Source organism: Ictidomys tridecemlineatus, chromosome 4 (genome assembly GCF_052094955.1).
Source record: "Ictidomys tridecemlineatus isolate mIctTri1 chromosome 4, mIctTri1.hap1, whole genome shotgun sequence".
Taxonomy (NCBI): domain Eukaryota; kingdom Metazoa; phylum Chordata; class Mammalia; order Rodentia; family Sciuridae; genus Ictidomys; species Ictidomys tridecemlineatus.
In genome coordinates this window covers 1,221,382-1,233,896 of record NC_135480.1, presented here as the reverse complement: position 1 = coordinate 1,233,896, position 12,515 = coordinate 1,221,382, and the positions used below count along the sequence as shown (strand labels likewise).

At 54.9% G+C, this 12,515-nt stretch overlaps 1 protein-coding gene across 1 annotated transcript in view; it reads left to right on the top strand.

Moving 5' to 3' along the window:
- The first annotated feature begins 8,521 nt into the window (after window positions 1-8,521).
- Mob2 (MOB kinase activator 2) overlaps window positions 8,522-12,515 on the top strand; it is a 62,772-nt gene continuing 58,778 nt past the window's right edge. The window contains exon 1 of the mRNA XM_078045307.1: window positions 8,522-8,616. Within this exon, the coding sequence (XP_077901433.1) occupies window positions 8,600-8,616 (17 nt within the window). The 5' untranslated portion in view covers window positions 8,522-8,599. The remainder of the gene's footprint in view (window positions 8,617-12,515) is intronic.

The following is a 12,515-nucleotide window of genomic DNA, read 5'->3' as shown; positions in this document are numbered from 1 at the left end:
ACTTGTGCATGGTACCAGGATCAAAAGGACACAGGATATCTGGTGGAAAGTGCTGCCGTGTGTCCTACCCTGTGCCCAGCCACTGGGTTCCTCTCCCTGGAGGTAGCCTGGCCTCGGCCTGCACACACGCACCCTGTCCAGAGCATCCCGGTGTGCACCAGCTGCACAGATTCCACATTGTGAGCGCAGCCCTTGGCTTGGGCTTATGGACTGTGCGGCATCACAGCCACATGGCCGTGAGCATCCTCCCATGCTCCTAAGGGTGGGCTTCCAGAGAATCTTTTCTAGGTCTCTTCACATTGGCTCAGGAGTCAGTCCAGCAGCAGCTGGAATGTAGCCAGCTCTCAGGATGCACCAACCACCACTCAAGGTGCTGTCTGGAGTTTCCAGGCGGTTCCTCAGCAGATCAGCAACTGTGAGAGGTTTGGCTGATCCGTCCAGGGACCCTTCCTTCCCACTTTGCAAGCAGATATGTACTTCAAAGCAGTGATGTGACACCGGGTCCAACACATGCAAGTGTGTCTGTATGCACATGTGTGTGAGTACATGTGTGTGTGAGTACACAGGTATGTGCAAAAGAGGAGGGGGAAGGGGTGCAGTTAGTCCTCTCCACAGGCTGCAGAAGACAGGTCCTCGAATCTTGCATCCTCAGGAGTCCTCAGAGAGGCTGAAAGCTGGGAGCATGGTCTGACTCCAGCAAGGCTATTTTTAGCTCAAGAACATCTATTTATAATCCTGACAGCCCCTAGGAGTCAATAAAACCAGGACTGGAAAAAGCTGCTGATGTCTTGGGCACACAGTGTGCCCCACCCCATGCTCTTGAGCACCTGCAGCAGCAGGGGGTGTAGTGCAGGGATCTTACAGGCTCTGGACTCTGGTGACAGTGTGAGACTCCACACAGGTGTCCGGTAGTTGCCATTTGCTGACTCAGCCAGGTTGAGGTCAACTTGACCAAGGGCAGCAGAAGAGATGGACATGCTAGGCTGGCTCCAGCTGCCCTTGACTACCATGTTGGGGATGCCCAAAGCTCCCCCAAAGCCATGACTCCTTGCTTCTACTCCTACACTTCTCTTAGTCACCTCGTGGCTTCTGGATGGGTGGGTAAAGGTAGAAGGCTGTGGGAGAGTGGGGATGAGCAGATAGGTGGATGGATGGCGGGTGGGTAGACAGGAAGCAGAGAGGATAAGTGCGTGAATGGATAGGAGGCAGGAGGATGGCTCTGGGGGATGGAGGGGAACAGCAGTGCCTTTCTGTGAGTCTGTGTGTATTGAAGCTGTGTGCTGACCCTCATTCTCCCACTGTGCTGCCAAGAGGCTCCTGGTCCTTGCACACAGATGGAACCCAGAAGATGTGCAATGAGTAAGCCACACACTAGCAGTCCTGAGGCTGGACCCACCACAGAGCCCAATTCAGCCCGCTCCAATGCCCAGAAAGAAGAGAAGGTTTGTCCCTCAGATGTCAGAGGCAAAATTGGGCTCCACTTGGTCCCTGTCCCACCGGTCCTGGGCCTGGCCTTGACCTGCTGGTCTCATTGACCCTCCAGCCCCTGCAGCCCTGCCGGAGCTTCTGTGGGTGTGTGCACCAGGCACTGCCCAGGCTCAGGACTGAAGGGTCTGGGCAGGAGAGTGTGGAGGCTGGTCCTCAGAAGGGTTTCCTGGCCTCCAACACACGTTGTGCCTGAAAAGGCTGAGAGTGCAGAGGGGGCGCTGCCGAGGACCACAGGGTGAAGAAAGGGCACAGGAAGCGCTGCACAGGGGAGGAGCCACACAGAGGCTGAGGGCCTCAGGCACAAAGCAGGGGGCTGCCAGGGAAGGCCTCAGCCAACACCCAGCAGGAGCCTAGTAAGTGTTCTTCATCCTTCCCAAACTGAATGAGAACTTGCCTGGCTTCAGAGCCTGCTGGTGTCCCCAGGTCGGCAGCAGCTGCCAAGGGGGTATTCTGAGAGGGCAGGGTCTGAATGAGCAGACTGGGAGGGGGAGCCTACTCTGGGGGAAGGGCTGAAGAAGAGGAACTCTGGAGTGGGAAGGGGCCAGAGCAAATCTCCATAAAGGACCACCATTGGGACCCCAGAGGAGGTGACAGAGCCCCGCTGGCTGCTCAGTCCAGAGACTCTCAGTGCCTTTGCAAACACCAAATGTGAAAGTCGAGTGCAGGAGGACTTTCCTGGGCAGCTCTTTGAGCAGAAGGGTTGGGAGCAGAGGGGAAGGCTTCTTCCCCTTTCCACGGGGAATCATGCAGCAATCCAGGGTCGGGCACCATTGGCATGGTAGGCAGAAGCCAGACTCAGGCTGATGCAATTGTCCGCCACAGCTATAAATAGCCAAGGAGAGCCTGAAATAGAAGTAGGGGAGAAAGATGGGAGGGGTGCTGGGGGACAGGGAGCCCCGGAGCCTGGTGGGAAGGAGATTCAGTCTGAGTGCCAGAGCCAGAGGAGGAAACAAAGCTGGGCCAAAAGCATCCTGCCCTGCCCCAGTCCATAGGGTGTTTGCACCCGGAAACTGGGAAGCAGGGCGAAGTTGGGAGCTCTGCACAGCCACACCAGAGCAGTGACTCAGAGCCCAGGCCTCCGAGCTGCTTCGTGGGTGGGGAGGGATGGGGAGCTGCACCCACCATAGCTCCCTGCCTTGGGCTCTGGGTCTCTATTGGACAGTAGCCCCTTCTCCTGATACCCACAGGACAAGCTGAAAGAGATTCCAGTGCCCCATCTCTCTCTGCCCCTTTCTAGTCAAACCCGTGCCTGGGAGACCCCCCAACATCCCTCACACTCCGTAGGGCTGGGATGGGTGGACCCTAAGTCTGCCCAGAACCCTGAAGGAAAGAGGATCTCAGATGGGGGCCTTTACCCCATCATTTGCCAGGAATCTCCCCCAGGTCAGAGGCAGAACATTGCCCACCTGTTCAAGAACACACTAAAGCTCATGGGGAACCAGCCGCACAGCAGTGCTCTGGGCCGGCATCTTTCTGATCCAGGTATTCTCTTCCCACCTTTTGCCCTCATACCTAGGGTTGAACACCTAGGTATAGGCCAGGCACCCACAGGCAGGCAATGCTGAGCACTCACAGGCAAGACCCCCATCCCAGCCAGGTAGTGCCTTCCAGAGACTTGGGAAGAACACACCCTCCCTGGGTTTCCCCACCAAGTGCCCTTCTCTGTTTTCTGCTGGTGGTCAGCCGCGAGAGGAAAGTAAGGCTTGTGGCTGGGGGGCTGATAAGAACAGGTGGATGTCCCTGATGCAGCCAATAACATCCTGTGAGCAAACCCTAACCGGACCTTCAGGGAGTAGCAGAACTTAGGGTAGGGGGACCGGGTGTGGGAGGGGGAGTTCGGGGCCCTCCCTTTCCTTGCTGGTAACTGGCAGCCCCGCCCCTTCCCGAGATCAAGGCCCAGCAGGGGAAGGGCTGTGTCAGTGGGTGGGGCTGCAGGACAGGAGGTGACATCAGCCCGGTAAGGGGTACTCAAGGCAGCGGTGGCTGGTGAGGAAGGAAAGCGCCCTGGGGTCTCCATCCCGAGAGGCCAGATCCCACCCCGCTTTTTAAAATTAATTAATTTATTCCTCTGGTCTAATCAGATATACATGACAGCAGCCCATTCCACTTCTTGTGGATAGCGGGCGCAGCCCAGGCTCACAGGGGCAGGAGGCCAGGCGCTGCAGGGCAGCGCTCACTCCGGGACAGTGCGGCGCCCTTCATCCTCAAAGTGGCTGCTCTGGCGCTTGCGCCCGGGATCCCCAGACCCAGCGAGAACAGAGCACAGGCGCGATGAGCCGCTGCGCTGCTGCAGCGGTCCTGGCTAGCGCGCCTCGGGGTCCGCGCCCCGGGAGAGCAAAACCTGCTCGGCAGGAGCTGGCGAGTGCCCCCTCCTTGCGCGCCGGGACCGCGTTCCTCCAGAAAAGGCGCGTCTCAGTCGCCGCACACAACGCCCTCGGAGCTGGCTGCGGCCGGGCACCTCGGCCACCCATACGCCGCGCTCCCTCAGTCTGGGGGCGGAGAGCAGCCCGCAGCGCCACCTGCTGCCGGAGTCCGCGCAGATCGGGGGACGGAAGGCTAGGAGGAAGACTCCGTCGGGCTTCAGATCTTCAAGTACCCCGCCGCGCGGCCCCTCCCACTCTCCTTCGGAGGCCCTCCCCTCGGCCCGCCCGCTGACTCCGATTTGCCCACACCCGCTCCTGCCCTAGCCTCCGAGTCCCTCGAAAAGGTCGGCCACACCCATGGCTTCAACTGTCAACTTTCCCACTTGTATCTGCAGCCACATTTCCTCCTTCCTAGGCCTTCGGGCTTGGAAATGCCAAGTTCATCTGGACGGCTTCACCAAGCTCCCGAGGCTGCACCTCCCACCCCTCTTCTGCAGCTGTTTACTAAAGACCTTCCTCCGTGAGAAGGTGCCCTCCCTGGCCTGCCAGCCTGGCCATGGTCCCTGCTGACCTTCCTGGCCTCAGACAGAGCCTTACTCAGAAGACCCCCAGGAAGAGCAGACACACACACCTGTCCCCTACCACGCCCCCATGCCCAGCAGAGCCTGGCATTAAGAGTTCCACCCCAGGGTACCGGTATCTCCTGGTCCCCTGGAACTGGTGGGTTAGTTAGTTTGCACAACTAACTTTTCTTTCAGAGTTCTGGAGGCCAGAAATGAGAACAAGGTGTCAGCAGGACTAATTCCCTCTAGGTTTTTGTTTGTTTTGGTTTGGGTACTGGGTTTTGATCCCAGGAGTGCTTTACCAGTAAGCTACATCCCCATTCCTTTTCATTTTTCAATTTTGAGACAGGATCTCACTAAGTTACTGAGCGTTTTGCTAAAATACAGAGGCTGTGCTTCAATTTACAATCCTTCAAGTCGCTGGGATTATAGGCGTGTGCCACTGCATCTGGCCAGGGTGGGTTCCTTCAGAGGGTTGTGAGGAAGTCTGTTCTGGACCTTGCTCCTAGCTGCTGTGGGTTACTGGTACCCTTCTTATAAGGTCACAAGTCACTTTGGATTAGGGGCCCACCCTAATTCTCCTTAGCTAGTTAAATCTTCAATAACATTAGTTCCAAATATGGTCACATTCTGAGATCCTCAGGGTAGGGTGGCACTCAGCTTTCTGTCACCACAACAAAACATCTGACAGGCTAGCTCTATAGTGTGAAGAGGGTTACTTGGCTCACAGTTCTGGGGGCTGGAAGTCCAGACAGCACAGTGCCCACCCTGGTGAGGGCCACCCCTGGGCTGCCTGTCCCCACGGCCAACAGCAAGAGCAAAGAGCACACAGGAGCTGGCGATGGATCCTGGCTACAAGTCAGAGGGCATGGGTGGGGCCAGGCTTGCCCTGTTTTTATTTTATTTATTTTTACTCTTTGTATAACAGCCCTGCCACAAGAGCAAATCAGAGAATTACCTTAATTCCTTTTGAGGTATTCCCCTGAAGATCCCCAACTCGTGCCAGATCTTAAAGGTGCACACAACCTTCTAGCCCAGCAACCCTGGGGACCAGGTTTCTAACAGCTGGGCCCTCAGGTGACACTGAAACATACCAACCAGTTAACAATTCCAAGGGCCTGAAGACACTGGTGACAGCCATTGGACCCATGGGGCCTGCCCCGTCCTGCCATGCCGGGCACAGCTTGGTGCTCCTGATCCTCTGAGCATGCTCAGGTGTCACTCCCTCCACTATGTAGATGTCCTGCTACAGGCCCTGGAACAGAGAACCTAGGAGATGCTAAAATAGCACACATGCTTGCTAAGGGGATATACCCTTGAATATTTAGGAACTTGCCACCCAGGTGACTTTGGAGGGCTCCAGTGGTCTGGGAACATGAAGACGCCTCCAAAGTGAAGGATGAGTTTTTGCACCTTGAGCATCTTAACATAAAGAAAAAGACAAGCATTTTTATGGGTGCATCAATTAGACAATTTCCTTTAACTCTGAGTGACAGAAATTGGAAAGAACAGTGATTTGACCAGATTTTTTTTCAATTAAAGTAAGTGTGGGTATGAAGTTCAGAATTGCTGTGGAAAATTCCAGAATTTCAGGGGGACCTCAAGTTCTTCCTATTTTTCTGCTCTGCTTTTGTTACCTGTCTTGTGCTCTATGATGGCTGCAAGAGCTCCAGCCATCATTTTCCTATTCTTGATAGGAAGCATGAGACTGGGCCATGGTTGGGGCTTGAGAAGAAGGATAAAAAGTATTTCCTGGAACTCATCCAATAACATCCATTTACACCTCATTGGCTACCATGACTACATGAATTGGTTGCTTAGCATGCCATTACCAAGGAAGATGAGGAGGATGTCAGAGGGGGAGAGGAAGAGATGGATAAGGCAGAAGAAAAGAGAGAAAGAAATGAATACGGGCGTTGGACAGGAATTTATGACTTTTGAGCAACGGCTGTTGAGTGTGCTGTTTATATATAATAAGCAAGACACCCAGAAATACAGGAGCTCTGAGTGTGCCCCAGACTGAAACGCTCAGCTGGAGCTGCTGTGTGAGCTGTTCTCTCCTGTGGCTCTTATGGCTGCACAGACTCAGTGGTGCCGCATGAAGATGATGGCCAACTCTAATGAGTGAGAAAGGAGGAACCCAGGGTTTTGGAGCAAAGCAGCAACCTCTTCAGAAATGAGTTAGGGTCACTGGGCTTTCAATCAGACCACCTATAAAACCATGGACTACCACATAATGCATGGTCTAAACTGCTAATGGAGGTAGGGTACTGTCCACTGTCACAGTGCATCATCCCTCAGGAAAAGATGGCCAAACTCAAGCCTGGGCACACTGCACAAGCAGGTGGGCCATGCTCCTCAATGCCCACCACACCTCACCACTGTCCACCTTCCACCTACACAAGTGACCTCATGCAGGATGATCCCTTTGGTTTGGTAATAGCCATGCACTGCATAAGGTCACCTCGCTCAGCCATAGACTGCATATTCAGTGGTTGTCCAAGATTGTAATGGAGGACTGGGGTGCAGCTCAGTGGTACAGTACTTGCCTAGCATGCAAGAGGCCCTGGGTTCCCTCCCAGCACTGGGGGGAGGGCAGTATAATGGAGCTGAAGAATTCCTAGAGCCTAGTCATGTCATAATGTCTTATATAAGGCATTACTGACGTGTTTGTGGTGATACCAGTGTGAACAAACTTGGTTAGATACCTAAGTGTTCTGTGCTACCACTGCCTGCAGTGTTCAGCAGAATAACATGCCTTACAGACTTGCAGCCCGGGAGCAAGAGCAGGTAGCCTAGTCCAAGCACACACTGATGTTCACACAAGATACACAGCCTAAGAAAGCAGTTCCCAGAACACACCCATCATTAAACTAAGCAGGACTGAATTATTATTCCCATTATATTGAAAAAGAAACTGAGGCAAGGGACATCAGACAGCTTGTCCAAGTTCCCCAATTAGTAACTGAAAGAGAGTAGCATGTCCTAGGATGACCAGTCCAGGGCAGCTGCTAAGGGAAACCAAGGCAGCCCAAAACAGGCAGAATTGTCAAAGGCTGAAACTTCTCAGGAATGATGGGCTGGGCTGCTGTGTTAGGTCAAGATGCCACTCACTGTGGCTGGATAGAAGAAGGTGGTCCTGGGGCAGGGACAGAGGAGATCTTAGCCATGGTCACATGGGCAGCTGGGAGAATGAGGTCAGCATGTATTTTGCTCTCTCACTTCCTGAGATGACCTGCATTTGATGGGTTTCCCTCCCTCACTACTCATCTCAGGTGGTAAAGGAGGAGTGGACACTTCTCAGCAACCTGGCAGTGGCCTTTAGGGAGAGTGAGCATTCTTTCAAGTATGTGTCACTTACATTATGGTGGGCAACTGGCCTGAAGTTGTCATTTGATGCCCAGTGGTTGTGTCACCCCATCACAGGACATCCCTCTGGATGAGGCTGCCAAGCTTCCTCTGTTTGGGTCTGTGCTCCTAGAAGCACTTCCCAGGGGGGAGGAGAATGGGGACTCCAGTCCTTTATAGGAGTCATTGAGCTTCTGAGGCTGGCCAGGCCCTGGGACCTGGGTGGACAGGGAAGCTTGGTTTAATGATGGGTGTGTTCTGGGAACTGAAGGTGGACAGGCAGCTGGTGGGACAGATGACCGGGCATATGAGGGACCCAGTGCTGGAGAGGAGGATCTGGGTTGATAGGGGACAGCCAAGAGCCAGGGGACAGCCAGGGGCACACTGGAAATCGATGCATACTAGGGGCCAGAGGCAAGGCAGCACAAGCCTGGCAGTCGCCCAAGAGTCTGGTGTCCGGGGCGCTAGAGGCTCAGGGTCTAGGGCTCTGGGGATTCGGGGCTCCCGCTCTCTGTCCATGGTGCTCAGGGCTATGGGCTCTCAGGGTCCAGCACAGGGTCTGGAGCACTCAGGGTCTGCGGTCAGGGTCCGGGATCTGGAGCGCCCAGGATCCGGGTCTGGGTCCGGGGTTCTCAGGGTCCGAGATCTAGGATCCCGGCGCTCGTGTCGGGGTCCGAGGCCCGGGTCCCCGGCGTCCCCGCGCGGCCGCAGGGGCAGCCGGGACTACGCGTCCCAGCAGGCCGCGCGCGTCACTTCCGGCGGAGGCGGGCGCGACGAGTGTTTACTTCCGGCCGCCGGCGGGGCTGAGGCCGAGCGAGGCGCGGGCCCCGCGCAGCCATGGACTGGCTCATGGGGTGAGTGGCGGGCTGGGCGCCGGCCTGCGGCGGGCGGGGGACGGCGGGTCGCCGGGCGGGTCCTCCGCTGCCCCGAGCCGCGTCCGCTGGCTGCGCCGGGATCCGCGGCGGGCCGGGGCCGGGGCGCGCGGCCTGGGCAGTCGTCCCGCCCCGAGGGCTCGCGGCGTCCTCTCGAGGGGCGCGGCGCCTCCGTGCGCTCCGGCGGCCCTTCCCGCGGCGGCTCTCTCCTGCGGGGCGCGCCGCGAACGGGGCTGTCGCTGTCCGAGGGCCTGGACCCTGGTGCCCAGAAGGTGGTCCAGGCCCTGGGTGGGAGGGCAGGGGCGTGCGGGCTGCCCACGGAGGGCCCAGGCCATGGAAGCGGCCCTCCCTTTCCGTGCTCATAGTCCAGTGAGGGGCAGACCGGGGGCCGAGTCGGAGTGCAGGACTCGGGGCAGCAGGCGCGGGAAGGCTTGGGGTCGGAGAGAGGCAGCCGCGCACCCCAGCCCTGCTGCCTGCTAGCAGTGCACACCTCTCTAGACCTGCTTGTCATAAGGAAATTGTGGAACTTGCAGTACAGGGTTGTGTAAAGGTGAACTGAGGCCAGCGCGCGTTTGGCATGTGGCAAAGGCTGGAAGCTGTCAGTGCAGAGAGAGGTCTTGTGCAGGCCTGTGCAGCCCACGGGCTCTGCGAGTGGAGGGCGCACTTCTGTGTTCACCCTATTCCGAATCACCCAGTTGCTTTCTGCATTTATGGGTGAGAGGCAGCCTGGCCTTTGAGCAAGTCCCTTTGGATTAGTTGAATTCACAGGGCTTGGTGGCACGAGGACAATTCCATCAGCTGGGTCACCGAGAAAGCTGCCTGTTGTAGTGTGTGATCCTTACCCTGCCTCTGCTGGTGGGTAGCAGGTGCTTTGTGCTGGAGACTCACCAGCAGACATCCTTTAGGCTGACCCTGGCTGTGCTTTGTAAACTTTGCTGTCATCATTGTGAATATCCAGACATGTCAGGTTTCTGAGGGTCTGGTTCTTGTGACTCTTCTCAAGACCTTCTGACAAGTAGCCCTCCGATAAAGGACAGCCGAGCACTCATCTCCTGCTCTGGAAAGGGGCTAGTCCAGATGCTGGAAGCAGGCTGGAAAGGCCCCTGGGAAGGGAAGGAACATTTGTTACTGCCTGGCTATAAAAATAGGGATGCAGCTCCGACAGGGCAATGTAAATTTTAAAAGAGGGATTTAGAAGGCATTGTGACTATCTTCTTTTTGTGTTTTAAATTTAGTGGATTGCAGATGGGATGTTGGGAACCATAAACTTTTTTCTTTTTTTTTTTTAACAGTCTCTGGAATAAGAAGCTCTTTTATAAGTGGTTGTGTTTCATGTCAAGTATGGTTCTTCCTTGGGAACTAGTTTTCACTTTGGTGTCCTAGGATGGTGGAGCTCAGATGGATGGCCCAAGCGTTCCTCCATTCCTTCTCCTGCTGCTCATTTCACACATTTACTGAACATCTATTATGAAAATAGGAAGATATGCAAGCTGCAGAGCAAGGGAGCCTCAGAGACCTCAGATCTTGCCACTTCTGTCTGTTGCTCACTTAATCAGGCTTCTCCCTGGATGAGAGCCAGTGAGGGGTCAGTTTGAGTGAAGAAGCACACAAGCCTCCCAGGCAGGCTTGTATGCTGATGCTGGATTTCATTTGCCATTCATCCTTTAACTAGGCGTTGGTCTGGAAAAATTGGGAAACTATTATTTTTTTTTTACTATTTTTTGATACTTTCTTAACTGAAACTATTCAGTGTGAAAGGTATTTTGGAGTACAGTTTGCATATGTTTTAAAAAGGTTTTTGTTTTAAGAAAGAGTTTCTTTGGATGAGTTCACATTGGGTTGCAAAGTGTGGACTCAGGGGAACAGCCATACTGCCTTCTGTATGACAGGTGTTAGAACCAGAGGAGTGGTCTGCAGATGAGCAGGTGAAAACCACATCTGCCCTTTTGCCAGGAGAGGCCCGCCCAGCCTGCTGAGCATCTAGCAGCCTTATCTTGTGCTCCAGCTGCTCCCAGGAAGGGAGGCCCTGCAGGGAAATGTGCTGGGGAAGCCAGGGCAGAACTCGGCGCGTTAGGACTTGGCCGGACCTGGCCAGGACGTTTCTGGAGTATTGTGAGGTGTGGCCCTGGGCCTCTCTTCCTGTACATTTCCTCTGCTTGGCGCTGCTCTGAGCTGGCTGTTGAAGTCTTGTCCAAACTCTCTTCCTTCCTTCCTTTTCTTTTCTTACAAAAAGTAATTTATAAATCAAAAGGGTTGCCACCTGTGTAGTCAGCCTTAGCTCTGTTGTAGGCTGCGAGGAAGGTGCACTGTCCAGGGGAAACTACTGAAGTCTGGGAGAGGAAGAACTCTTTCTTGCACTATTTGGTGCTTAGGGGATGCTCTGTCTCTTTTGCTGGTAGCAGCAGGCATTTGTGAACAGAAGGTACATGTGTAGTTTAAATTTTATCTAACGGAAAGCACAATACAGAGGCTCCTGAGCACCTGGGAGTCAGAGGAAGAAAAACTTCCTCCTTCCTGAGTGATGGGAGCTAACTGGCCCTCCCTTCAGGCCATCCCAGCCATGAGCCCTCACCCTCTGTGCCAGGCCTCAGGGGAGCCTTCCTGGGGCAACCCTGGCTCTTGTGGCACAGCAGGTGCCTACACAGTGGCACGCTTCTGCTGCTCTCCAGGCTGCACGTGGGGTGCTGAGGTGCCTTTGGAGCTCTCTGGTGCTGGCAAGAGGAGGTGGAACTTCGTGTCGACCATTCCGGACAGAGTGCAGTTGAAGGTGTGATTTTTACTTAGCTGACAGGTATTTGATGCGAGGCCCCAGGGCTCACGGCCTGTCTAGGGCTGCCTTCAGCAGCCCTGTGCTCTGAAGGAAGGCCTGTGTGCAGGTGGCCAGCCTGCACGCCCCTGCTTCTCTCACAGGTGCTGTTTCCAGTAGCTGACACTGACTGGACTGGCTGGAGTCTTGCTTTGTTTCAGCGGCTTCCTGGGGTATCAGTTACATGCCACAAAGTTTGGCTGTTTTAAGTGTACAATTAAATAACTTTTAGGAAAATTACAGGCTTTCGTAACCATCATCCTGGTTTAATTTTAGAGTATTGCTGTCACTCCCTGAGAACCTTCTGGTCCATTGTGTCGCCTTCTCTGCTGGAGGTGACGTTGCCTCCGGGTATTTAAGGTTTAGGCCTTTCACACTGAAGGAATCAGGATGTCTGGCTTTGACTGGTCGTGTTGTGTACCGCTTTTAAAGACCGGCTGTGTTGTGCATACCAGTGGTTTGTCCTTTTTGCTGCCACATGAGATCGCTATGTGGAGGCACACACATTATGCTCCTCCATTCACCCGTGGATGGACCTCTGGGTTGTGTCCACTCTGCAGTCATGATTGATGCTATTGTGACTCAGCCCCTCTTGGCAGTGAGCCTGGCCTCTTCCTCAGCCGGGGTCTCCTGGGTCCCAAACTCTCTGGCTGCCCTGAAGGGCTCCAAGATCAGTGCTTTCAGGTTCTCAGACTGGCAGAGGAGGGCAAGGACGTGCAACAGAAGCATGGCGGAGATAGTGAGGAGGGTGCATAAGGATTTTCCAAGGAGACACGAGGAGCGCTGTGTCCAGGAAGCAGGAATAGCCGTGCAGAAGCATGCTGGAAGAGGGCCATGCAGCCAGGCTGCCCAGCAGCCAGCCAGTCCTTTGCAAGCTGTGATCGCAGAAGCCCATCTTTCTATAGGGCTCTTGGGCTGGGTTTGCAGAGGTTTCTGTTGAGAGGATGTTGTTTTTGGATTCCCTTTAAAGAGGAGAGTGGTCACCAGTGCTGTGTGCACCAGGACACCCTCAGCAACACTTCATCTCTCTTGTGTCCTGCTTGGAGCATCCCCTAGAAGTTTCCACACCAAATGT